This window comes from Caretta caretta, chromosome 14 (genome assembly GCF_965140235.1).
Source record: "Caretta caretta isolate rCarCar2 chromosome 14, rCarCar1.hap1, whole genome shotgun sequence".
Taxonomy (NCBI): domain Eukaryota; kingdom Metazoa; phylum Chordata; order Testudines; family Cheloniidae; genus Caretta; species Caretta caretta.
In genome coordinates, this window is record NC_134219.1 from 17,028,824 (window position 1) to 17,055,007 (window position 26,184).

The window sequence follows — 26,184 nt, forward strand, 5'->3', positions numbered from 1 at the left end:
CCACTGTTAATACACAAGATCTTTAAGCAGGATCCTCTGCTAGTTAAGGAGCAAAACAGCCCCAATGACCCGGTCCCTGTCAAAGGTAAGTGCCCCTGGTTTCCTCAAACTACAGCTCCCAGGATGTGTGGGCTGCTGAGCTCTCCATACCTGAAAACAAAGTCATGGGCATCTATCTCCTTGCCTTGCCGGGATCCATTGAGAATCCCTCCATTCCCGACCACGGCGCAGCGGACGCAGCCTTCAGGGAACCTGGCTTTGTCGAACAGCCAGCTGTTGGCAGAGTCGTTGAGCAGATGCAAGGCGGAAGCAATGGCTGCAGATCCAGGCAAGAAAGAGGCTAGTCAGCACCAGCCTCGTATTGCAAGAGCAGAGGTGCAGGTGTCTACAAGGTCTAAACTGGGCCCAGCTCAGAGCTCAGCAGCCCCGACTTCCACCGGCTCCCCGGCCCTCCCTGGGTGTGTCTGGCTGGCTTGGGAGCAGTGTAAAGGTTACCGTTGGAATCATGGCTCTTTGCGGTTGGGGCGTATGGAGCTCTCTGCTCTCATTGCCCTACTAGGGGTGCTGAGACAGAAGCAACCCTGCCCTGTCCCTTTCAGGCACAACTCTTCGCAGCTGGTGCTGCCCACACAGCCCCCAAATGCCTCCGTTGTCACCTCACCATTGAGACAGTCGTGCTGCTGGCGGCTGGAGAGGTGCAGAGGGTGGGTGTGAGGTAGGAAGGGAAACAATTCCCAGCAGCCAGTCGCCAGCAACAATGGAGCATGTTGTTTGAGAGCCTTGTGGTTTGAGTTAATCATTGCACAGACACTGGGACCTTTTATTCAGGAAAATGTCACAAGATGTTGATTGCAGCATTTCCTAACAGTCCCCTCCTGCTCCATGGACTCTGACTCCCCGGGGAGGAGGGGCTTTAGTTGAAAGGTATTTAATTCTCTGGTTACACAGCAGGCATTTTAATCAAGGCCTAGGCTGTAGGATGATCTCTACCCAGCCATGCCCATACATGCCCCTCTGGCTAATCTCTCTGTCTACGTGGCAAAGAAGTTCGTAAAACAACCAGTGCCCAGCATTTCCAGCCTGACCTGAGCCTCTTGTCAGAGATCACCCTTTACCCTCAGAGGTGGTTTGCCCAACCTCCCCCACTCCCCTCAGGCACAGGATGAGATGGCTGCTCTACAGAGACGCAGGGAGCAGGGGAAATCTTAGTGTAACCACTTGGTTTGTAAATCTGCTGCCTCACCCCACTCCTCTCATCCCATTCGCCCTCCCCAGCTGCCCTGCTCCCCCCTCCCATCCCGCTCCCCCACCCCAGCTGCCCTGCTCCCCTCCCCCATCGCATCCCGCTCTTCCAACCCAGCTGCCCTGCTCCCCCCTCCCATCCCGCTCCCCCACTCCAGCTGCCCTGCTCCCCTCCCCCATCCCATCCCACTCCTCCAACCCAGCTGCCCTGATCCCCCCTCCCATCCCGCTCCCCTACCCCAGCTGCCCTGCTCCCCTCCCCCATCCCACTCCTCCAACCCAGCTGCTCTGCTCCCCCCTCCCATCCCATCCCGCTCCCCGGCCCAGCTGCCCTGCTCCCCTCCCCCGATCCCTCCCCCCATCCCAGCTGCCCTGCTCCCCCTTCCCATTCCACTCATCCACTCCAGCTGCCCTGCTCCCCTCCGCCATCCCACTCATCTACTCCAGCTGCCCTGCTCCCCACCCATCCCGCTTGCCCACCCCAGCTGCCCCACCCCCTCCTCCCATCCCACATAGCCACCCAACTCAACACAGGAAGCAAGTGCTGGTGGAAGGTGCCTGTCCCAATGCTGGAGGAGCAGTTCTCCCAAAAGCTGCAGCATGGGCAGCTTCCCTGCCCATGTGTCTCCACAGCAGGAGCCACTCCTCGAGGTGAGCAGGGAGCTCACGCTCCGTGGCCATGTTCACTCCTTGGCCTCTCTGCCACTCAGAGCTCATTAGTTTGGAGGCTTCTATGATATGGGCGTCTGCTAGGAAGCTTGCAGGGGCAGCACTGGGATATAGGGTTATGCTGACACAACTAGAACTGAGCTAGGAATTATAGATGGAAAGCAGGGGACAGACGGCTAAGAGAACTGGTGATGAGATCCATAATCTTCCATCTCTACATCACTTTCCTTTCGTTCTTTTATCCAGCCTATTGTATTTATAATGGACCCAACACAATGGAGGTACCAGTCCCAGCCTCGATTGGCCTCAAGGGAATGTTGTCCCCCTCAGATGGCTGTTGGGTAGACTATTCCTGGGACCAGGAATGGGGCGTCTGGCATGTCACAAAGGGGTTTGCAGTGCACCATCACTCCCATTACCTGTGTCGGGCAAGCCCTGCCAGCCATATGGGACGCTGCGCTCCTTCAGTCTGTTCCGGGTCTCCTGGGTGACGTGCCGCGCCCACATCAGCACTGGGATGTGGAATCGAAAGAGCTTCCCAAACCTGGGGTCCGCCTTCACTTTTGACGTCAGTGACTGGGGGCATGAGCTGGCCTGAAAGAAGAATGAACCACATTTCGGTCTTGAAATCATCCCACACTTCTCCTTAACACCTCCATTCCTTACCAGGTGCCAGGGAGGTGTGAAAGGGATGCACTCACCTATAGACATCTGCTAACCCCACAGGGAAGTTTTTGTATTTCTCTTCAGCACCTGCAGCTGTTTGAATTATTCGTTATTATTGCGAGCCCTAATCATGGACCAGGAAGGTCCCATTGCACTAGGTGCTGTACAAACACAGAACAAAAGGATGGACCCTCTCCCAAGGAGCTTCTATACATATTGGTCTGAGCATAGGACTGTGAGCTGGGAACTCCTAGATCCTGTCCCTGGCTCTGCCACTGACCTGCTGTGTGACCATCGGCAAGTCACTTCCCTGCTCTCTGCCTCAGTTTCCCCATCTGTAAAAGAAGCATGGTGATACCCAATTCACAAGGGGTGTTGGTAGAATCAGTTAATCAAAGCTCACAAATCACTTAGAGATGAAGAGTGCTCTATAAACAATAGCAGTATTGTCTCCTCCACAGACTTATTCTATGTTAAGAGGCTTCCAATACCTTATTAATGATTCCTCATCACAGCTCAAATGTACTTTCCTTGGCTGATTTTAAAGCTTGAAGTCGTAGCCAGACCAAGCATGTCCATGGAAAGCATGAATACAGGGTTGAGGAGCTGAGCACTAGATAGATCCCATCTACAGTGGCCAGGCGAGCCAGTGTGAAAGCCATGCAAAAGCAGAATTCTAAATGGGGTTTTGCCACAGCTTGGCAAGCTAGTGGAGATGGGTAGAACAGTGGGCCCAATGGTAAGCAAGAGCTGCAGGACTAGGTACTGTGGACCAGATCCGACTCCCACTGACTTCAAATGGCACTGGAGCAAGCTCCTGCCTTGGTAGAACACCGATGTTCCACCACTGTTCTACCATAGTTTGGCTGGTATGAACAGTACAGACCTGGGCTTAGCACTCCCACACATGCTGCTTAACACTCCTCCTCTTCCACCCACCAGCTATGACTTCTTGCTTATTTATTTTCACTGGGAAGGTGCAGAGAAGGCCAGCTCCTTGCCAGTCACATCCTGGGCAAAACATAATAGAGCTCACATTCAACTCCTGCACTAGTTCAGTGTCACCACGCAGGCTGTCACTGGTATAGCTGTCTGGATTAAAGAAGAGGTTCCCCCACCTTCACCCCATGCTACAGCTCTTCTGAGGTTCAGAAGAGTTTGGCTTGCTTTTTCATTCGTATCTTTCATGTTCTCGCTTCCTTGGGTTCCACCCAGAGCTGGGTTCTCAGGCACAAACATGCCGTGAGGAAAGTCATTCGCATCCAAAAGCAAATGCCTGTCTCTTGAGAGTCCCAATCCAGTTTGGCAGGAGGTCTGGAGAGAGCTAATGAGTGGCTGAAACTCTGTCTGCTTCTCTAAACCAAACCTCTAACCTTTTCAGAATTGCCTATCCTTCCTGCAAATCTAGGATGACTCAGTCTCTTAGGAGAAGTGCCATGGGGTGTGTGGGTGAGTAAGTCAAATACCTTTCAAATAAACAGACCTTATTTTCAGAGAACATTTTCCCTTCCTTTCTTTTCCCAGACCCCAAACTGACTAAAAACTTTGGAAAGACAAGGACAAAGTGATGAGAATGACAGCGCTAAGCATATGCTTATTACCTGTTCCTTGGTGGGTTTAGCCTTCCCAGGCTCAGAAGAATATTTAGATGGCTTCCCTCTGGAAAAAAAGAAGAGAAGAGCTAAATATTCCTTTTGCATTGAATTTCACTTGTGTTCATTTCTCTTTCATGTGCGGGGAAATCATAAGAAGATCCAACAGCTTCTGCTGTAGCTCTTCCTATCCCTCATACTGGGATTCCTGATGGTCTAATGGTTAGTGAATCGGAGGCTGGGAGTCAGGAGACCCGGGGTTTAGTCCCAATTGCAATACTGGGTCAGTGTGTGACCTTGAGGTAGTCACTTTGCTTTAAGCGTTCAAATCTATGCACTAATTTTGCGCGCCTTGGGTTTTGGGAGCCCAGTTTGAGATGCTCAGCGATTCAGAGGTGAGCCCTTGTGACTCCATTTGCAGTCAATAAGGAAGAAGATTGGTCCTCTGGTTAAGGCAGTGCTTAATTTGTAATGAAAGAGGTGCTGGGGCTCAAGCCATTGTTTTGTTTTTTGTTTTGTTTTTTTCCATAACTGATGTGGCAAGCCCAGGCACAAATTAAGCACTATCTTAAGGCACCAGACTGACTCTGTGATGGCAGCCCACCTCTATCCCATAGCATGGCCCTTTAAACTTTTGGCCACCAGGCAGATGTATGCAGAGACCTAGGAATAGGAGACATAGGGGGACAGAGTCCCAGGAATAAGTAGTGTCTGTGGGGCAAACTTGTTATTATTTCTTTAAGGGCCTGGGACCAGAAGCCTTGCAGAGTGCGTGAGACAAGGCTCCTCTCCCTCCCAGCCAATTGGGATGAGCTTTGGGAAGGGGACCAGCATATATTCTGCTGCCTCCCGCAGAGCGGGGGCAGATGAGGCATTAGCTGGAGCCATTCCATCCCCTCCCTCCCTCCCTCCCACACACACACACACACACACACACAAAAAGGTGAAAGGGCAGATGAGGGGGGAAAGGGACAACTGAAGGAGAAGCCGGCTGAGGACCTACAGCTGGCTTGAATGAGAACCTAGCTCTAGGAGAAGAGCTAAGGGGAGAGCTATTAAATGCCTGAGGCATAACCCAGCTGCCAGGGAGTGGACTTGAGGGAGCATCTGAGCGGATGGCTGGGAAGAAGACACATGAGGAAACTGAACTACAGACAGAGCAGGGGCAGTGGAGTCTGCAGCCTTGTGAGAGAGGCTGACAAACAAGGCAAAGGCAAGAGTAGCAGTGAGGGATTATAAAGAGCAGCGTTTAGCTGCCCCACGCGGGTCCCTCGGCTGGAACCCAGAGGAGCGGGTGGGCTGGGTTCCCTCCCCAAACAAGAGAGGGAAGTACAAGCCTCGGCACCAGGAGTCCCAGATGGGGACGGAAGGCTGGGCATCATGGCCTGGAGACTCTGGGTTTGTTTTGTTTGGACTTTTCCCTTACCCCTGGAAAGGGCCAGAAATGGAAAGGGGACCTGGCTGGAGGGCTGAGCCATGGAATCTGCCCAGCAACAAGGGGCATGACAGTAAAAAACCCCTGCCACACTGTGGCCTGGCACAAGGGGGGGATGGTGAGCGTGCTCTGGCACAGGCACTCAGGAGTTATGGATTTTGTTACTGCCTCGGCCGACTGCCCGCCGTTACTGTGGGCAAGTCCCTTAATTGTTCTCTGCCCCGGTTCCCGCTGTAACTTGGGGGTGACAGCCCCTGTCCATTTAGGCTGAAAACTCTGTGGGGCATCGGTAATGTACAGGCCTGGTGTGGGCTCTCTCCTGGAGGTCAATGCACCAGGGGGAGGGGTGAAGGTGAGATGGGCAGCACAGCCTGGGGGAAGAGCAGCCCTTCCCCTCTCACCAAGGAGTTAGATGAATGGAAAGAAATAAACCACGCGGTGGCCAGTTCCCGTCCAGATAGCACGGAAGGCTGTCACCATCTGGCAGGTGCCTGGGGTCCCTTGTGAGCTGAGGTGCTGGCCTCCTTCCAGTCCAATCACGGGAAAGCAGTTGGGAGTAAGCAAGCCCCTGGCTGGCAGTCTCAGCACAGAGGCAGGGGACTAAACTTCTATCCCATCCTACAGATGGGCCTTCGAGGGCTGGGTTGGGGGCATTGGGAAGACAAGGTAGAAGCTGGTCCTGTTGCTGCCTGGTCTGGGGATACCTAGAGGGCTTTGCTGTGCAGAGCTGTCAGCCCAGTGCCTTCCCCTTGCATAACCGTCACCTGGGAAGGAAAACAACAAAACCCAGCGGTCTGATGCTGATGGAACCATCCCCTGTCTAGAAGGCCACAGTAACTCCCCTGCCCCTCCAATGAGAACAATCGGCAGGGAAAAAACATGAGAGATGGCAACTAATTTCCTCCTTATCCCAGCACTACTCACCTGACCATGCTGCTTTCTCCTCTCAGGTCATGGCTCCCAGTATGTCGGGACATCCCTCCAGGCACCAACAGCAGTGACTCTTGCTGCAGCAGGCTAGAACAGACCACACAGAGAGAGCCTCAGGGGGGAAGGTGCAGCCAAGCCATCACCTCCCGTGTTTATCAGGCCTCCCCGTCCCCTTCAAGTGAGAACAACTGAGCACAGGAGTACCAGCAGCAGCATAGACCAGTCGTGTAACAACCGGATTCATGAGACAACCTGAGATCTGATACATCTGAACATGGCCTGGATGGGCCAAAAGGTAAGGGCCTGAACAACCCCAACAGTGTCTGTTTCAGGTAGAGGGGCACTAGACCTGCAAAAGCTGGGGGGCCCTATGGAAAATTCAGGGGCCACTGGCTTGGACAGGCTCCCTGTGACTTGGGTGCTACATCAAACCAGGGGTTTTCCCTCTTCAGTGCTGGGCCCTCAACAGTTTTGCCCATTGTGACATGTACATCTTCTAACATGAGACATGCAGGGAACCAATCTATCCTATAGCACTGTACAATACACCCAAGTGAGGAACTCCAGGCATGCCTGAGGAGCATGAAAGGTGTATAGTATTTTACACCATTAGCCGAGCATTTAGCACCTTTTATGTCTCCAGCACTTCACCAACATTAACTAATACCAAATTGATGAGACCAATGACGGAAGTTGGGGCAATCTGGGAAATTCAAGGGGTCAGATTTGATTGTTTTATTGGAAAAAGTGGGGACATTGGACCATCCTGCAGGTTCCTAAGGAGCCATTCACCTCCGGGAATAAGTCCTTAGTAGAGCTGGTTAAAATTTGGAATTTCCATCGTAGGGGAAACTCCAAGATTCCAAAACTTGGTTTTGTCCCGATCTTGGACAAAAAGTCTCTCGAAGAACTTTTTGCAAAATGAAATATTCTGAAAATATTTCACTCTGATCTTATCAAAATGCTTCTTTTAATATGATATCAAAGTCAAAACAGCACAAACAAAACACATTTTGATAACTTCCCAGGAAACATTAGACCAAATTGGAACATTCCCAGGAAACAGTTTGATCTTTGTCCAATCAGCATATTCCGATAAAACTGTTCTATCAGGCAATTTCCGACCAGCTGTAGTCATTGGCATCTGATGGCTATTTCACGGCCCACACGAAATGAGTGGGTGGGTCTCAGAAGAGTTCCTAGTGGGCACATGTCCACATCTGAGAAACTACCCATTCAATTTGCCCAAAGTGGGCATTCTCAGAAGAGAGGCTAAGCTGTTAATGGAGAGGCCAATGGAAACTGAACTCCCCTCCTGCCCCTAGTGGGGTCCCCACACGCAGGAGCACTGACAGTTTGTCACAGGGGAAGCTTGTACCGCTGCTGTCCATGCTGTAACTGTCCTGTGGGCAAACAGCAAACCTCAGCTTTCATGGCTGACACCCTTCACAAGCAGAAACGCCCCCTTAAAAAGAGAGGCCACAATTCCAGAGAACCAGTCTAGGTTTTTCTGTCTTTTTTGGTAGCTGAGAACAGAAGCAAGTGGGCTAGGACAGTGTCCTGCCTTTGCCCATGGCTGTGTCTGCTGGGGGTGAGTCTGAAGAGGAGGTTCAGGAAGATGAGGTCATGGTGTTTGGAGTCAGAGGCTGAGGAAAGGAGAGGCGTTTTAGGCTGGGATTCAGCGAGCCAGCTTTGTGACCGGTATTTATCATTCAGCAAAAAATGTCCCTGTTTAAACATTAACTGTGGCCCATCAAGGCAGTGATGCAGGGAATGAGAGACAACCCAGCCCCCAAAGGGCACACAACAGGCCAGCCCAGGGTGGGGTGGGGTTAATCTGGCCTTAGCCAGTGCTAACCAGCAGAGAAGCCCCTGGTGTTCCCTCAATATGCTCTGCCTGGAGCAGTGAGAGAAACGGGCCTGCTGGCGTTTCATTGACCCTCAAAGGCACAGTAACGGGCCTGAGTGGGGCTCAGACATGCAGCTTTGCTCCGGCCCTGCATCCCCGGCTGCATCTACACTGGCAAATTTAAGATCCGTAATTACCACCAGTGCAGCTGTAGTGTAGACAGGGCTCCTGTGTATTTAGCATCGTGGCATTAACCATGTTCTGAGCAGGGCTAGATTCTAGATGACAGAACAGTAAAGATGCTAGCTCCTGGGCTGCACTAGCGCTCTTGCTGCTCCATCTGGGCTAGCAATGGAGCTGGTGCCAGACCAATTCCCAGTTTAGACAAGGGCCCTGGAGACCTGGGTTCAAGCCCTGGCTTGGGATGTTAGTGAGGCTTGTTTGTGGTCTCTGCACCAAGTTGCTTACGACCTGGGACTCTGATCCTGTGAGAGACTGGGCCCCTTCCACTGAAGTCATCATGCTAAACCCAGGGAGGTGCTGAGGACTCATGGCTCCCACTGAAGCCCACGGGAGTGGAGCGTGCTCTCACCCGCTCAGGATTTAGCCCACTAGAAGTCTCTGTTATTCTGTGCAGGCACAAAGGGCAATGGGCTCACTGCCAGGTGGGTCAAGATGCCATTGTCCTGGAGTTCAAAGAAGCAGTGACTAAAGTCAACAGTAAATGCAGATCCAAATCTGCCCCTGTGCTCTGGAAAGATGCGTGGCAGTGAAATGGAAGTTCCATGCCAGCAGCTGGGTGCAGTGAGCTGGAAGTCTGACTTTCCTAGGCCCTCCTTTCTATCCCTTCATTCGGTCCTCAGGCCTGAAAGGTGAGGGGAGTGGTGAGGGATTATCTCCCTGACTCTGCCCCACTGAGAAGGGGCAGCAGCAATAGGTGGGAGTGGTGCCCCCTACAGGTTCATAGAATCATAGAATATCAGGGTTGGAAGGGACCTCAGGAGGTCATCTAGTCCAATCCCCTGCTCAAAGCAGGACCAATCCCCAACTAAATCATCCCAGCCAGGGCTTTGTCAATCCTGACCTTAAAAATATCTAAGGAAGGAGATTCCATCACCTCCCTAGGTAATGCATTCCAGTGTTTCACCACCCTCCTAGTGAAAAAGTTTTTCCTAATATCCAACCTAAACCTCCCCCACTGCAACTTGAGACCATTACTCCTTGTTCTGTCATCAGCTACCACTGAGAACAGTCTAGATCCATCCTCTTTGGAACCCCTTTCGGGTAGTTGAAAGCAGCTATCAAATCCCCCCTCATTCTTCTCTTCCGCAGACTAAACAATCCCAGTTCCCTCAGCCTCTCCTCATAACTCATGTGTTCCAATCCCCTAATCATTTTTGTTGCCCTCCGCTGGACTCTTTCCAATTTTTCCACATCCTTCTTGTAGTGTGGGGCCCAAAACTGGACACAGTACTCCAGATGAGGCCTCACCAATGTCGAATAGAGGGGAACGATCACGTCCCTCCATCTGCTGGCAATGCCCCTAATGGTAATAATAATGGTAATAATCAATGGAGCCATTGATTATTACCCGTTGAGCCCGACAATCTAGCCAACTTTCTATCCACCTTATAGTCCATTCATCCAGCCCATACTTCTTTAACTTGCTGGCAAGAATACTGTGGGAGACCGTGTCAAAAGCGTTACTAAAGTCAAGGAACAACACGTCCACCGCTTTCCCCTCATCCACAGAGCCAGTTATCTCGTCATAGAAGGCAATTAGATTAGTCAGGCATGACTTGCCCTTGGTGAATCCATGCTGACTGTTCCTGATCACTTTCCTCTCCTCTAAGTGCTTCAGAATTGATTCCTTGAGGACCTGCTCCATGATTTTTCCAGGGACTGAGGTGAGGCTGACTGGTCTGTAGTTCCCAGGATCCTCCTCCTTCCCTTTTTTAAAGATGGGCACTACATTAGGCTTTTTCCAGTCGTCCGGGACTTCCCCGGATCGCCATGAGTTTTCAAAGATAATGGCCAATGGCTCTGCAATCACATCCGCCAACTCCTTTAGCAATCTCGGATGCAGCGCATCCGGCCCCATGGACTTGTGCTCTTCCAGTTTTTCTAAATAGTCCCGAACCACTTCTTTCTCCACAGAGGGCTGGTCACCTCCTCCCCATGCTGTGCTGCCCAGTGCAGCAGTCTGGGAGCTGACCTTGTTCGTGAAGACAGAGGCAAAAAAGCATTGAGTACATTAGCTTTTTCCACATTCTCTGTCACTAGGTTGCCTCCCTCATTCAGTAAGGGGCCCACACTTTCCTTGACTTTCTTCTTGTTGCTAATATCCCTGAAGAAACCCTTCTTGTTACTCTTAACATCTCTTGCTAGCTGCAACTCCAGTTGTGATTTGGCCTTCCTGATTTCACTCCTGCATGCCCGAGCAATATTTTTATACTCTTCCCTGGTCATTTGTCCAATCTTCCACTTCTTGTAAGCTTCTTTTTTGTGTTCAAGATCAGCAAGGATTTCACTGTTAAGCCAAGCTGGTCGCCTGCCATATTTACTATTCTTTCTACACATCGGGATGGTTTGTCCCTGTAATCTCAATCAGGATTCTTTAAAATACAGCCAGATCTCCTGGACTCCTTTCCTGCTCATGTTATTCTCCCAGGGGATCCTGCCCATCAGTTCTCTGAGGGAGTCAAAGTCTGCTTTTCTGAAGTCCAGGGTCCGTATTCTGCTGCTCTCCTTTCTTCCCTGTGTCAGGATCCTGAACTCGACCATCTCATGGTCACTGCCTCCCAGGTTCCCATCCACTTTTGCTTCCCCTACTAATTCTTCCCGGTTTGTGAGCAGCAGGTCAAGAAGAGCTCTGCCCCTAGTTGGTTCCTCCAGCACTTGCACCAGGAAATTGTCCCCTACACTTTCCAAAAACTTCCTGGATTGTCTGTGCACCGTTGTATTGCTCTCCCAGCAGATATCAGGGTGATTGAAGTCTCCCATGAGAACCAGGGCTTGCGATCTAGTAACTTCCATGAGTTGCCGGAAGAAAGCCTCATCCACCTCATCCCCCTGGTCCGGTGGTCTATAGCAGACTCCCACCACGACATCACCCTTGTTGCTCACACTTCTAAACTTAATCCTGAGACCCTCAGGTTTTTCTGCAGTTGCATACTTGCACTCTGAGCAGTCATACTGCTCCCTTACATACAGTGCAACTCCCCCACCTTTTCTGCCCTGCCTGTCCTTCCTGAACAGTTTATACCCATCCATGACAGTACTCCAGTCATGTGAGATATCCCACCAAGTCTTTGTTATTCCAATCACATCATAATTCCTTGACTGTGCCAGGACTTCCAGTTCTCCCTGCTTGTTTCCCAGGCTTCTTGAATTTGTGTATAGGCACTTGAGATAACTCGCTGATATCCCTCTTTCTCAGTATGAGGCAGGACCCCTGCCCTCTCGCGCGCTCCTGCTCGTGCTTCCTCCCGGTACTTTCCCACTTACCTCAGGGCTTTGGTCTCCTTCCCCCGGTGAACCTAGTTTAAAGCCCTCCTCACTAGGTTAGCCAGCCTGCTTGCAAAGATGCTCTTCCCTCTCTTCGTTAGGTGGAGCCCGTCTCTGCCTAGCACTCCTCCTTCTTGAAACACCATCCCATGGTCAAAGAATCCAAAGCCTTCTCTCCGACACCACCTGTGTAGGTTGGATATCCAGTCTCTTTGGAACGACAGTGCTCACGGCAGTGATTTTCAGTCCAGGAGAACCACACGGGGAAAATTGAGTTTATTCACATTCACATTTATCCCACCCCCTTCCAGAAACATATGCTTCCTGGCATGGCACGAGGAGATCCAAGCTCGGATAGTTCTGGCCCTCCATACCAGCCCTCTGACTTAACATGGCTCCCAAAGTCACCATGGTAACACGACCCAGAGCAGAATGGGAGGTCACTGAGGGGAGGGTGCAGCCTTGGGGTTCCTTTCTTTAAACTACCTACTGTTCCCCTTGGGGTGAGAGGTCACCTGTCAGTAGATCACTTTATGGCAGGAAGCCAGTTGTCACCTGCTCACTGGGGCTGCCCTCTCTGAGCAAGGAGAATTTCTCTGCAAACAATAGTCTCTTTTAGTCACCAGCTCCTGGCCTACTGGATTATTTTCTTTACTCCTTTGCAATTTGAAAAAGACTCATGTTCCTGTTGAGTTTTTTTTAAAATAAACAAACCAAAGAAAGGCCCAGGCCAAATCCCTGGATAGAAACACACTCAAAAGTGGGACGAGTTCAGTCAGATCCAATATTGAAATCCATGGCTGGCTCCTACATCTATAATGGGCTGAAACTAAGCCTCGGTGTGGACAGCATCCAACTTGAACTTCTCAGCCTCTCCAGTATCTTTTTCTTCCTTAAGCCTCTCTTGGGAGTGATCAGAACAACTCAGGATTAGCTATGACACATCTGCACATCAGCCCACGGAATCCAGCAGCCAGTTCCCGCCACTGGCCAATCCCTCATGTTTCCAATGGAGATAAAAAACACACTTGGGCAACTGTGCAATGCTGGGCCATTTGGGAGGATTCCTACCCTGGAAGCACAACAGTTAACCATCTGTACCACACGCTCAGGTTGCAGATCTACTCATCAAGCCTCCCAGACCTTTTCAAAATGGAGTCTACGTATGTGACTCGCTGACTCCCTGTGAGAATGAATTCCAAAGGCTGAATCTAGGCTGCTGTTCTGCAGGCTCCAGCTAGACTGACTGCATGGGTCCCGCAGGGTGTTGGTACATAGCTGCTGCCAAGAAAGAACCACAAACCTTTGATAGGAGGAGCAAAGGGCATATGCCCTCCCAACCGCCCCATCTCCACCACTCTGTCCACAATGACACCTGTCAGTATATCAGGATCACCTTCAAAACAAACTAAGCCTCAAAGCTGATCAAGGCTGTGCAACAGAGTTGGGGTAATGCCCAGACTGCTCTGAGCAACTGCTTTGACTTCCATGGAAAACCGCCCTCATCCTGAAACCTCTCCGTAGGAAATCGGAGGGCTTACAGTACCAGGTGCTCAGATTGTGTGCGCTGTGTGCAAGAGAGCGATGGATCTAGTGGATGAGAGCTTGCCTTCCCGAGGCTGCAGGCCACCTGCGTACTTGTACTTTCAGAGGCAGGAGAGATAAGTTTACAGCAGCTCCACATTCCAGCCTGCCAGCTGGGACCCCTAAGAAAGGGGAGAAGAGGTTCCTATTCATCAGCAAACAGAAGGTTCACTTCAAAGCGACTCCCGTGGCAGTCTCTGTTCTGGATGAAGGGGGCCCATCTGGGGAGGGGATGCGTATCATGAGGTGCCTATATTAAAATGCCTTACTGTGGACAAGACAAGAAGCATGCTGTTAGAGACATTGTCTGAGGAGCCTGGGACAGGTAGAGGCAGGCGGATAATGTAGCCTGCCTCCTGGCCCTTCTTCCCAGGTTTCTGTATGAAAAATGCCAGAGCTCACTCCCGGATTGGGTTTCCAGATAGCTCCACCAGGTTCCCAGGATGTACGCCATTCCCCAGTGCCCTCTGCCTACTTACCGTGAGACCTGGGGTGGGTTCTTGTGTGCCAAACAGAGCTGAATGCACAGCTGCAACCACTGGGGAGCAAAGGGATGTGGCCCCCTCCTTTTGGCCTGCTGAGGGGTCCTCCTTAAACACTGTAATGATAGGGTTGCCTGTAGTGTCACTAAGGATGTCACTTTCGCAGTGGCCTCCTTCCTCGGAGTGAAATCCCTCTTTGTTTTCTAACATACAATACAGGCTGTCTATCTCCTGTGATATCTAGGCGCTGTTTCAGGCTGGGAAAACTTCTGATTTAACTGCTGATCAAACCAAGTGCATGTTTTCCTTTAACCAATGCTCCAGTTGGTGAGGAAGCAAAGATGCTAATTACTGAGCAGCACAAACATAGATCTTACCAGCATTGCCAACACAGTCCTTTCCCTGCCCTTTTCCCCTGTCTCCCCCTTCAAAGAAATCTGCTTCGTCTGCAGTTTGAGCTTCTTTCTGGGCTGAATCTCAGCGAACCTGGTCTCAGCCAGCCACGAGGAACATGGCTCATTCTTGTCTTTTTACCAGCTTAGCTGTTTCCCCCGGCTCCCCCATCGCCACCTTCTGAGCTGCTACTTTTCACTGACGTTCCAGTGGGCTCATGACAGATGGTTGTGCTCTAGGAATTACTCTGGGGGAGTTCTCTGGCCTGTGCTATACAGGAGGTCAGACTAGATGATCTGCGGATTGGTCTGGTACAGCTGGCCTGAATGGCTCTGAACTGGAGGGAAGGAGGAGTGAGTTCTAGTCCCAGCTCTGCTGCTAACCTGCCGTTTGACCGAGGGCAACTTTCTTTCTCTTTCTCCCCCTCTCCCTGCGTTGTCTAATTACATTGTGAACTCTTCAGGGCAGGGATGGTGCCTAACTGTGTATTCGCACAGCACTTTGCACAATGAGGCCTGCAGACACTACTGTCATCTGAATAAACAAATGGTGGACCTGTGTTTCGCTTGATACCTGGCAGTTCAGTAGGCGTTTTTGATTCCCTAACAAATACAGTAATGGTGAGTTGCCTTTTTCCCCAGTATGCCTGGCAGGGGTTGAGGACTGCAGCCCCCTTTTAGCTGACGTTCCCAGCACTTCTGCAGACCTGAAGCAGCAATGAAATGATTGTGATGCTTTCAAGGAGGTGGAAGATGTCCATAGCTGGCATAGCGGGTTGCAGGGTTGCAAAGTGGGCAGCAGAGAACAATCTACCGCTTTGGGTATTTTGAGAGGAGAAAATGACACAGAGTGGAGGTTTGGATTTGAAAGGTAGCCCTTGTACATAGACAGTAACCCCTTTTCATAAAGATTTCTTGTCCCACATACTAGCCTGCTCTTTCTAACTCCCTACGTGCATATTTACACATTCTGAAGGACTCTGGATTGCTGAACAGAGATTGGAGAGAATGGAAGGGGCTATGCAAACAGGATGGTACATGGTGGGAGGAAGGGAAAAAACAAGACTTCTGATAAGCTACAGGGGAGGCTAGGGTGGAGGAAAGATTGAGATGAGGTTCCAAGTAGGGGTGCTCTAGCAGTGGCCTCTGAGGAGCTCGGGGTCTCTCATCGCCCAGTGGTGAAGATTAGTTTATGACACGGGCGGCCAACCTGAGCCTGAGAAGGAGCCAGAATTTACCAATGTACATTGCCAAAGAGCCACAGTAATACGTCAGCAGCCTATCAGCTCCCCCCGACTCCAACCTGCAGCGCCTCCTGCCCGCCAGCAGTCCCACCAATCAGTGCCTACCACTCCCTCCCCATGTCTCCTGCAATCAGCTGTTCCACGGTATGCAGGAGGCTCTGGTGGGGAGGGGGGAAGAGCGAGGGCATGGCAGAGCAGGGGGTTGAGCACTCCCTGGCACATTGGAAAGTTAGCATCTATAGCTCCAGCCCCGGAGTCAGCACCTATACAAGGAGCCGCATATTAACCCATGAAGAGCTGCATGCAGCTCCAGAGCCACAGGTTGGCCACCCCTGGTTTATGACATTACAGGGCTTTGGTCTGCCCAATCCAGACCCACTACAGGCTCCGGATATTTTTGGCTGACCCAGCGCACGTTCACCCTTGTACGGAAGGAGATTCCTGAGAGAAAGTTTGCCACCTTCAGGCAAAAACTGGAGAAAACCCAACCTGAGCCCCTGCCACCTTCTTCCTCAAGCCTCACCCCTCTGAGACACAGCTCACCCCTGACTCCTCCACTTGGCCTTTCCTGATGTACTCAGGCTCTCTGGCAAGGCCTCAGCTTCAGGCCAGGTGTAGGCACTGCGACTACATCCGCACTTCAAGCATATAATTTTCAGTTCAAGGAGATAGACTGGTACTAGCTCTGATTGAACTAAAAATAGAGCACGGCCCCGGCAAGTAGGGCTAGCAAACCTGAGTAACTGTATCTGAGTACCTGTCCGAGAGCCTGGATACACACTCAGAACAGCTAGCCACTCTCACTGCTGGAGCGGCCATGGCTATGCTCTATTTTTAGCACGCTGGCTTGATTGGAGCTACACCGGGTACGTGTCCTTGAACTGAGAACAGCCCCCCAACTCGAAGGGCAGATATCCCCTGGCGCCTTTTGTGCGGCATGCACCAGGACTTACACTCATGGTGCTGGATTCTTTCCGATTCAGTGATGTGGACCAGATGAGAAACAGGTGCCAAAGACGCTGCTGCCTAGCAACCCGATGTGGGGGATGCCGTCAGCTCCAAGATGTCACCTGCTGGTGACCACATCAAGATGGCAGCTGCTACTGGCAAGCATGGAGGGGCAGGGGTCCCTCAGCACACATAGGAACAGGTCTGAACACTCAAAAATTAGTTATCCTGGTTAGAAACTGTCACAACACGTAGCAGGGTTAAAGTGGCTCTATCCACTTCAAGCCCATGCCTGAATTAATGCCACATAAAGTTAAGCATGAATTGAAAGGCCTTGCTCATGCAGAGCCTTCAGTTGATGCCATCCTCCTCGTGGCTGAAGTACAGAGAGGATAAGAGACCTGCTACTGGTAGCAGCTACGGGAGCTTGCTGTGAAGAGGCAGAGAGCTTTTGGAGCTACAGGAAGCATTCTAGTCTCAGCTCCCCACGTGTGGGTACGCGATCCAGAAAGCAAACTAAATAAATCTACCCTGCCCAAAGAGGTTTGCTCGTTCCAAACTGTCTGGGAAACCAAATTATACCTGTATAGTTTGTTCATAGTGAGGTGTCCATTGCAAAGGGTGCTCAGAGGCTAAAGTGCAGGGCAGCTGTCCAGCTACTGCTGTCCTTACACAGCAGGCTGCTCACTGGTACATGCTTCCTCAAAGTGCAAGCACTGCGGGCCCATCAAAGCAGGGGTCATTGGTGGAATGAGTTTGGAAGTCTTGGGCCGGCAGCAATACGTTTTTGTTTGCTGAACGGGATATGCAGCGGCAAACCACAAGGTGGGTCTTGGTTGTATTTTAATCAAGCACATGAGGCCCCCAGCAGCTGCAGTGTCCACCGCTAGCCAATCGATGGAGCACCTTCGATGGGTTCTGGAGGGAGCCCAGCTCTCCACTGTGACTCCAAGGGCAAAAGGGAGAAATTCACAGTGCTTTCTGGGGGTGATCCATCTAGCTCCCCACAGCCGTATCCAATACCCAACATAATTTTTAAAAAATTCCCCATGCTCTATAGAAAGTGGCTGATAACCCCTGTCAGTCATCCCTGCCTGTGTTATAGGAGGGATGGTAGCCAGAGCTGCTCTGCTCTGCTTTGAAGTTCTCAACCCCGAGCTGCTCCTGGGACAATGCCCTGAGACCACAGAGAGGTTGGGCCCAACAGCAAGGCTTTCCTCAGGTTCTGTATTGTCAGCCAGTCCACTGGAGGTTATACGCTTACATTTAAGCATGTACTTAAGTCCCATTGAAGTCACAGGGATGCTTCTTTGAACTGCGACCATTCCTAAGATCTGTCCCCTCCCAGTCTCTGAATGATCCATCAGACACAGGTAGTCAAGTCACCCGTGCTTAGAAATAGTGTGTCTACCCCAACCCTGCCAAACTGTGATCAGATATTGTCTGGGAGGCCTGGGAAAGGGAATTTAGTTTATCTGAGACTCCCCACCCTTCTTTTTCAGACTCTTTGTTTGCAGAGATGATAAGATCTGAATCTCTGAGGCATATGTCTGTGAAACAATTGAGTGGCACAGAATATTTTGTTCCCTTTCTCCAAGAAAGGTCCTGACTAAAAAGAAAGATCGTCCCCTCCCCTCTCCAGACATTGCATTCCAGGGACCTTACAGTATGTGGAGTTATAAAGAGCTTTAAATTCTGTACAGACCATTCCTGCTAAAATAAGGCTTAAGGCATATACGTACATCTGACTGGGACTCTACTGCAAAATGCAATCAGCTAAAAAGTAGAGTCAGAGGAGCAGAGTCGTGACATTCAGAGCCGGAATCAGATCTACAGTCGACTGTTCTCAAAGCTGAAGAGCCCTGGTCTGGGCCTATCTCTGATCAAAAACTTACATGTTTCAAGAGAAAGACTGGAAAAATCAAAACAGGTGGAAAAACTTGCAATCTGCCAACAAACCAAGTAACACATGTCTCTCTCCCTCTACTTACCTAGTGTAGGATTTTCACAAGCACTCAGCATTGGCCTTGATGTCAATGGCAGCAGAGTTAGGCCAATCGTTTTTGGAAATCCCACCCCTACGATTTTTCTAAGGCTCCTGGCACTGGGAGATCTAAGCACTCCCAGTGGTGATTAAGCACTATATGGTGTCAAACCAGCAGTTTAAACTCACTGGGCCCAATTCATCCCTTTGCTTGCACAGGCACCGGTGCAGGGATCAAGGGAGAGAGAACTTGTGCCTGGCCTTTTAGGGGATCACAAGGGCATGTACAGGCCCCAGTGCTATTTAGAACAACTCTTTACCAGCTGCCCTACTTTGCATGCCCCCTCCCTCCCATAATGGTCACTATGGCCCATGGCAGGGGTGCAGAAGTGCCTAGGTGCAGGCCTGCCCCAGTCATACCAGTTCATGCTCCAGGACACTCCAGCACCCAGGGCTGGTGCAGAGGCTCCCTGCAGTAGGGGGGAATTATTTCATAGAATATCAGGGTTGGAAGGGACCTCAGGAGGTCATCTAGTCCAACCCCCTGCTCAAAGCAGGACCAATCCCCAATTTTTGGCCCAGATCCCTAAATGGCCCCCTCAAGGATTGAACTCACAATTCCCTGGAGTGTAGGGGAATTTACACCTGGCCTGCAGCCCCTCTGCCACAAGGAGCTGTGGCCCAATTTTAACTGGGGCCCACTCCCTCCAGAAAGTTATTTTTCCTTTAATGGGCTCTCCCTCCCCCCCACAACAGGCTTCCATAGGTAAGTAACTGTTGTCATGACTGTCAAAGGGCTTTGCAGACAGGAGTCGCTCCAGCTTCAAGCTGACTTGTGAGTGACTTCTCTGTCCAGGCCTGGGGCACAGCTTTGCAAGGGACTTCCACCCCATCAAAGGAAGGTTGTTCCCATCTGTTCTGCCTTCCACTGAACCCTCCCCTAATTCCTAGCATTCCTGCAGCAGGGACAGTGGAAGACAGATTAGCAAGAGGTGGTGGCTGCAGTGTTAAAACATCTGTGTCAAAACACCCCTAAGTGGCAGCTTAGGAAGGAGTCATCCCATCCCCCCCTTGGGGTTGCTACGACCCCAAAAGCTGTGGGTCAATCCTGAACCTGGGTCCTTCATCTCTAGCTGGAGCAACAGAGCCCTCCCACATACCAGCTAAGACCTGATTCTTAGAACAGACCCTGCCCCCTCCCTCAGGCGAGGAACCGCACCCACTTCGCTGCAAGAGCATCGGGAGAGGTTACTCAATCAGGGCCTAAGCTGAAGGCTACTGAAGTCAATGGGAGCCTTTCCACTGTCTTCAGTGGGCTTTGGATCAGGCCCCTGGTGCATTCCTGGAAAGACAGGTGGTTCTGGGCCACTTCAAATTCGAGGTATTTACTGGTGGAGTAGCCGTTTGTTAAAATGCTGCCCCCAATAAGAAGAGTAGGTTTGGCAGGGGCAGTGAGGCTGCCTAGGGAATTAGGAACCTGACTCTCACTGAATTCCAGTGGGATTTGGGGGCCTAACTCCCTTAGGCTTGTTTGAAAATCTCAGCCTCAAGCCCGATGTATTTTATTCAGAGCTTGTCAAACCCTGAGGCATTCCAGGATCTCCTCAGGCCCTGTATTGCCAGGGTGCCTTCCTGTGTGATGTGATGCCTCACATACACGCACACCTCTGCCAGCAGGTCACTTCCTTGCACGTTTCTGCTGAGCTAAATGATCATGGAGCGAGGCCATGACCTAAAGCAGTAACATCAGGGCCTTGCAAGGCCTGCCAGGAGCTGCAGCCACGCCAGATTCCCTGTCAGGGCATCACGTTGAAAAGTCATGACGTCACCACGTGATGCACCAAAGCACTACTCTGACCTTGTGTCTGCTGGCAACCCTTCCTGGGACCCTTCAGCGTCCCCAAAGCATGCAGGTGGGTTGTCTTAATAGCTGTGGAATCTAAAAAGATGGCATTTCCTATGGCTCATTTCCCCATCGCATTCCCTGTAGATAACTCACTTGTGAGCCCGCCGTGGAACTCCGCTGCCTTAAGCACACGCTCACACACACTGGGGGCTAAGCACATCCACAGGAGAGGGAGCCGAAGCAGGACCTTCTGAAAAAGGCCTTGCTCTGCAAAGCGCTGAGCACCTGCTGCGAGATGTGGCACTCCCTCCGACGGCTGCCCACCCCTTACAGGATCATACTGGTGGAAAAGGGCAGACGGAGCTATGGAAATGTCAACCATCTTTTCCTATGTGCTAATAATTAATGACAAGGTTAATCATTCCCATCCTGCCAACACCGGACATTTCTAAGTACATCATTTGGAAAAAAAATTAGGAGCCAGGCCTTTATGTTCCATGAACTCCTACGGACTTCGGTATATGAGATTCTGCACTGCTTTACACCCTGTGTAACTGTCACCCATGGGTGAGTGAGTGAGTGTGTGTTACAGGTCCCCCTCCGTGCCAAGCCAGAGGATTGCACCTGTAACAAGTAGTCAAGGAGCTTGAGCTCAAGAAGTAGAGGCTCATGCTTGTAGCTCTGGAGCATCATATTTGGATAGTGTGGCATTTTACATCCACTTTGCACAGGTGTGATCAGCTGCGCAAAAGCACTGGAGAATCAGACTCATGGTGCGGAAGTGGGCATGTGTATAGGTACGGCTTACATGTATAAAGCACTCTTACCTGGAAGGGTCCCAAACTACACACTAAACATGAGACAACAGTGAAATTCAGCTACCTATAAAATGAAGCAAGGCAGCAAGCTCATCTCCCAATCTTGTAGGTAGTGCAGGAACAGCATGCTTGCTTTAAACTGGGATTGAGTTCTGTGGGCCTAGCGCTTGGCTGTACAGACCAAACAAACACAACACAGCCCCTGGTTATAGAAATGGCCTTGAGGTCAGATACAGATTGACTTAGATTCATGATTCAAGGGAAGTAATTACAATCCAATGGAGTGCACAGAGAAAAGGAATTTGGTTCCATGTCTCTGGTTGTATCGTTTGGATTTAGGGTTAGGGCTTTTGATTTAATATGGGGTGGCAGGTGTTGCTGTTTTGTTTAGAATGTATGGGGGTTAATGACCCAGGCTGGCACTTTGAACCTTGTTTTGGGATTAGGATTTTGATTTTACTAATATATTCCTCCTTTTTAGCATCCCCACTGCCCCCCGGAAGCAGCTCTGTCCAGTGGCTATGGCACTGGACTGGGGGTCAGGAGTCTTGATTTCTCTTCCCAGCTCTGACACTGATCCTGCTATGTGGGATCTTGGGCAAATCACTTCACCTCACTATGCCTCTGTTTCCCCATCCATAAAATGGGGACAATAACACTTTCTACAGCACTCTGTAGGATGAAAAGCTCTATATGAGAGCCAAGTTTTCTCCTTCTTGCTTCCTGATTACTAGATGTTGTTGTTCAGTGCAGACACAGGAAGTGTGTGGCTGCCCCACAACTTGTTCACTGCTGCTTGACTGTTAAACAGGGCTGCAGAGAGCAGCAGAGGTAAAGAGGTTTCCAGCTCTGCCACTTCCCAGCAGGAGAAGGATTCACAGGAGTAGAAATGCATATTAGGGACGGAGAATTTAGCAGAGCTTTGCTAGACGACGGCTAGAAAGGAGGGAGGGTGTGGATCATGTCTGAGATCCTCAGTAATATCCAAATGAATCCCCAGTCCCTACAGCTGGGTGATTCCCACTGTCTTTACATCAGGGGGTAACCGTGTTAGACTGTATCCACAAAAACAAATAAATGCCCAAATAAATCTGTTAGTCTTTAAGGTGCTATTGGACTCCTTGTTGTTACTGTATTTACATATAGCACAGAAAGATGCCGGCACTAGTACCAATCACAGACTCACTTTGCAGGATGATACAGTAAAAACCATCACCCTGAGTTGCTTGTTACATCCATGCTCCTTACATCCATCTACTTGACCTAAGGCTGCGTGGTACAGAGGTGAGCAATGCTCCTAAAGGTAAATGCAAGTGCAAATACTGCGCAAGCTTTGTGATCCTCCCAGCAAAGCAGGATGGATTATGCCCCTGGAAGCAAAATGCCCTGCAGTGAAACTCGCCTCCCACATGCATGGCCACTACATTACAAGCTACTTCAACATTTTCACAATCTGGGTTGGCAGTGGATGGAACCCTCCTAGGGTCCTTTCAGGGCCTGGCGGCTGAGCAGGGTTGATCCCAGGAGATTAGGAAATGGTGTCCATGAAGTTTTGCAGGTGCTGGGAATCACTGCAGGTCAGTGATCACAAGGTGCCATAGGTACCTTCAAAGTGCTGGGGGCCAGGCCTCCAGCAGGTGTATATCAGCACTGCTCTATTGAATTCAGAGGCCTGCATCTCCAGCTGGGATAAATCAGCCTCAGCCCATTGAAGTCCAAGGTCCAGATCTGCAGCTGGGGTAAGTCAATCCGTGTAGCTCTAGTCTAGGTCACCGGAGCTGTGCTGATTGACACCAGCTGAAGCTCTAGCGCTGCGTGCATATGGGGCTCAATCACCTAAACCAATGTAAATGGAGGGCTCTCCGCACCCTGCGGGTTTGGGCCCAGAGAGAGGCCTCTGTGCAGCACATTACACAGCCCTTGGCCAAAACATCCCGAGGCTTGACAGAAAGCTAAGGGCAGCCAGAAGCTTGGCTTATCCCTATGCACTTAACATTCCCTGTCTTTTTTACTCCCAGCCCCTTGAGGCCCAGATTAAAATGCCCCTCTTCTCTCCTGCCCTTTGCTGCCTGCCTCACTCTCCAGGGTGGTGTTTTCCCCTCTGTTGTCTCCATGTGTGCCCTTTGCTCTCTGTGGGGCCCTCCTTTGCTCCACGTGTGTGTCCTTAGCTGTGTGTGTCTGTCTTTCTCTCCCTGTGAGTGTCTGTCTGTTCTTTGCTCTGTGTCTGTCTGTCCTTACTCCTTTGCTGTGTCTGTCCTTCACCGTGTCTGTCTGTTCTTTGCTCTGTGTCTGTCTGTCCTTACTCCTTTGCTGTGTCTGTCCTTCACTGTGTCTGTCTGTCCTTACTCCTTTGCTGTGTCTGTCCTTCACTGTGTCTGTCTGTCTGTTCTTTGCTCTCTCTCTGTGTGTGTGTGTCTGTCCTTCATTATATGTATCTGTCTGTCCTCCCTTCGCTCCATGTGTGTGTTCTTTGCGGTGTGTGTCCGTCTGTCTGTCTGTCCTTCGCTCTGCGTGCAAGTCCGCTGCCCCGGCCCCGCCGCAGAGCATGTGTTGCGCGGCTGCCTACCGCAGGACACGATGTTGTAGCCAGAAGTTCTCCGGAACTGTCTCTTCCCGTCCGCTGTGAGCTCCAACCCCCCCGCCGCCGCCGCCGCCTTCGCCTTACCTGGGAGCCTGCGTGTCTCGGTCGTGCCCACACAGGAGCACCCACAGCGTTACCGCCGCCAGGAGCAGGAGGCAGAGTCGCGCCCAGCGCGGAGCCCCCATCCCGGGGCGAGCAGCCTGGGGCGCCGGGCAGAGCCGCGCCGCGCCGCCGAGCCTCGCCCCCAGCCCCCGGGAGCGCAAACTCCGGCCGCCGGCGGGCGTGGAGCGAGGCGGGCACCCGAACGCGCCCAGCTCCCGGGCGGCTGCTTCTCCCGGTGCGCGCCCAGCCCAGCCGCTCGCTTCGGCCCCGCCCCGGCCCCTCCTGCCCTGCCGCTCTCGGGGTCCCTCCGGCGGGGGAGGCGGCACGGCGCGACGGCGCTGGGCTCGCTGAGCGATGAAAGCGCTTCGAATTGGGGGCCAGGCGGTCAGCGGGTCCGGAGGGAGGGAGGAGATGCCATTTTCGGCCCCCCCCCGAGGCTGCTTCTTACAACTGTGCAGCAAATGCAGCTGCCTCTCGAGCCTACGCCAAGGCACACCAGGGTTGCACTCTCGGGCCCGGGCGCAGGGCCAGACGGATCTCCCGGACACTCAGAGTAACCCCGCTGCTCCCAGCTCCCCGAGCCAATCCTTGGAAGTGGGCGCTGGGGTCGGTGAGCTCAGAATCTGGCCTGGCAGGTGCCCAGTGTCGCATACCCAGGCTCACCCACTCAGGGGTGTCTCTAGTGTAGACATAGAGAGAGACAGGATGGGTGAGGTAAGATCTTTTCTTGGACCGACTTCTGTGGGTGAGAGAGAGAAGCTTTGGAGCTACACAGAGCTCTTCTCCAGGTCTGGGAAAGGTACTAAGCCCTGGTCTACACTGTAGACTTATATCGGTAAGCATTCACGTCACACTCCCCATCAGTAGCCAGGCTGGGGAAGCTAATGATCCAACCAGCAGACCAAATTCGGTGATGAATCCTGGTGACATGCCAGCTGAGGCATGTTGCACATATGCTAAGAAGAAGGGGTGCAGAAAATCCACACCCCTGAGTGACATAGTTAGATCAGCCTAACCCCCAGTGTAGACAGCACTATGTCAATCGGGGGGCTTCTCCTGCGGACATAGCTACTGCCTCTCCAGGAGGTGGAGTACCTACACCGACAGGAGAAGTTCTCCCATTGGCATAGGTAGCGTCTTCACTCAGGGCTACAGAGGCACAGCTGCACCGGTGCAGTGTTGTAAGTGTAGACAAGCCCTAAGAGCATCACAGAGAAATACAAGATTGAACAGATTGTTTAGCATAAGTAGTTAGCACATATTCTAAGGTGAATATTTGAGGTGAAGTGGCCTATTAACACCCCTGTAGTCATAGGACAAAAAGAGGAGTTAGTGGATTACAGCTGCTTGTAATAAACCATAAATCCAGTGTTTTTTAAGACCATGATTTTTAGTGTCTAGCAAAGTTATGGATTTAAGCTCCCAGGCTTATAGGTGCCAGCTCCGTGGGTGCTGGAGCACCCACAGAGAAAAATTAGAGGGTGCTAAGCACCGGCAGCCAAGCTCCCCCTGCCCACCAGCATCTCTCACCTGCCCATGGCCCTGTTGACCAACTCCTCCCCCTCCCTCCCAGCACCTCCCGCCCGCTGCAAACAGGAGCCGCTGTTTCATGGCTTGTAGGTAGCTCTGGGAGGGAGGGGGAAGAGCAGGGATGGGGCGCGCTCAGAGGAGGAGGCGGGGAAGAGGCAGGACAGGGTGGGAAGGGGCGGGGGCTTGGAGGAAGGGGTGGAGTGGGGGCGGGGCCTGGTGTGAAGGTGGGGTCGAGCACCCCTCGGCTAGAGGGGAAGTCGGTGTGTATGCCCAGGCTGATCTTTTGAAAGTGGTGTGCAGGTTTCCTTTGAGGAAGAGGCATAATAAGGCAGACAGAGAGATCACTTTGTGACAAGTATTAACCCACAGGTGACAGGGTGTTTTATCATTTTCCTCGGTGAGTTCATTTGAAAGTGTTGTGATTGTCTCGTTTCACCTACATAGTTGTTATTGGGGCATTTAGTGCACTGGATAAGGTACACCCCATGTTGTGATAGGCAGATATAGGACCCAGGGAAGAGGGATCTTGCAAGGTATGCTGTGGGGAGTGTTGATCATTGTAATAGTGGAGATGTCTGCAGGTTTTGCATCCGTTGTTCTGGCAGAGTCTGGTGCCCCTTTGAGTTGGTGTGTCCTGATCCGTGGGGAGATTGCTTCTGATGATAAGGTTGGGGGGGGGTTGTTTGTAGGCCAGAAGAGGGGGTTCAGGAAAGATTTATTTCAGGATGGGGTCCCCATCGAGTATGGGTTGTAGTTGTTTGATGATACTCCATATGGATTCAG

General features: G+C 51.5%; 1 protein-coding gene across 2 annotated transcripts in view; it reads right to left on the bottom strand.

Moving 5' to 3' along the window:
• The window catches only part of ST6GALNAC2 (ST6 N-acetylgalactosaminide alpha-2,6-sialyltransferase 2), a 29,200-nt gene extending 4,877 nt beyond the window's left edge, over nucleotides 1–24,323 (bottom strand). The window contains exons 1-5 of one of the 2 annotated variants that reach the window (XM_048818206.2): nucleotides 23,854–24,323; nucleotides 6,529–6,621; nucleotides 4,179–4,236; nucleotides 2,331–2,505; nucleotides 151–316 (exon numbers count right to left, since the gene is read on the bottom strand). In XM_048818206.2, coding sequence (XP_048674163.2) covers nucleotides 151–316; nucleotides 2,331–2,505; nucleotides 4,179–4,236; nucleotides 6,529–6,621; nucleotides 23,854–23,954 — 593 coding nt within the window. In that variant the 5' untranslated portion in view covers nucleotides 23,955–24,323. Of the gene's footprint in view, nucleotides 1–150; nucleotides 317–2,330; nucleotides 2,506–2,857; nucleotides 2,913–4,178; nucleotides 4,237–6,528; nucleotides 6,622–23,853 lie in introns of those variants that run through there. The other variant, XM_048818207.2, reaches the window with a different exon arrangement.
• Nucleotides 24,324–26,184: the final 1,861 nt, after the last annotated feature.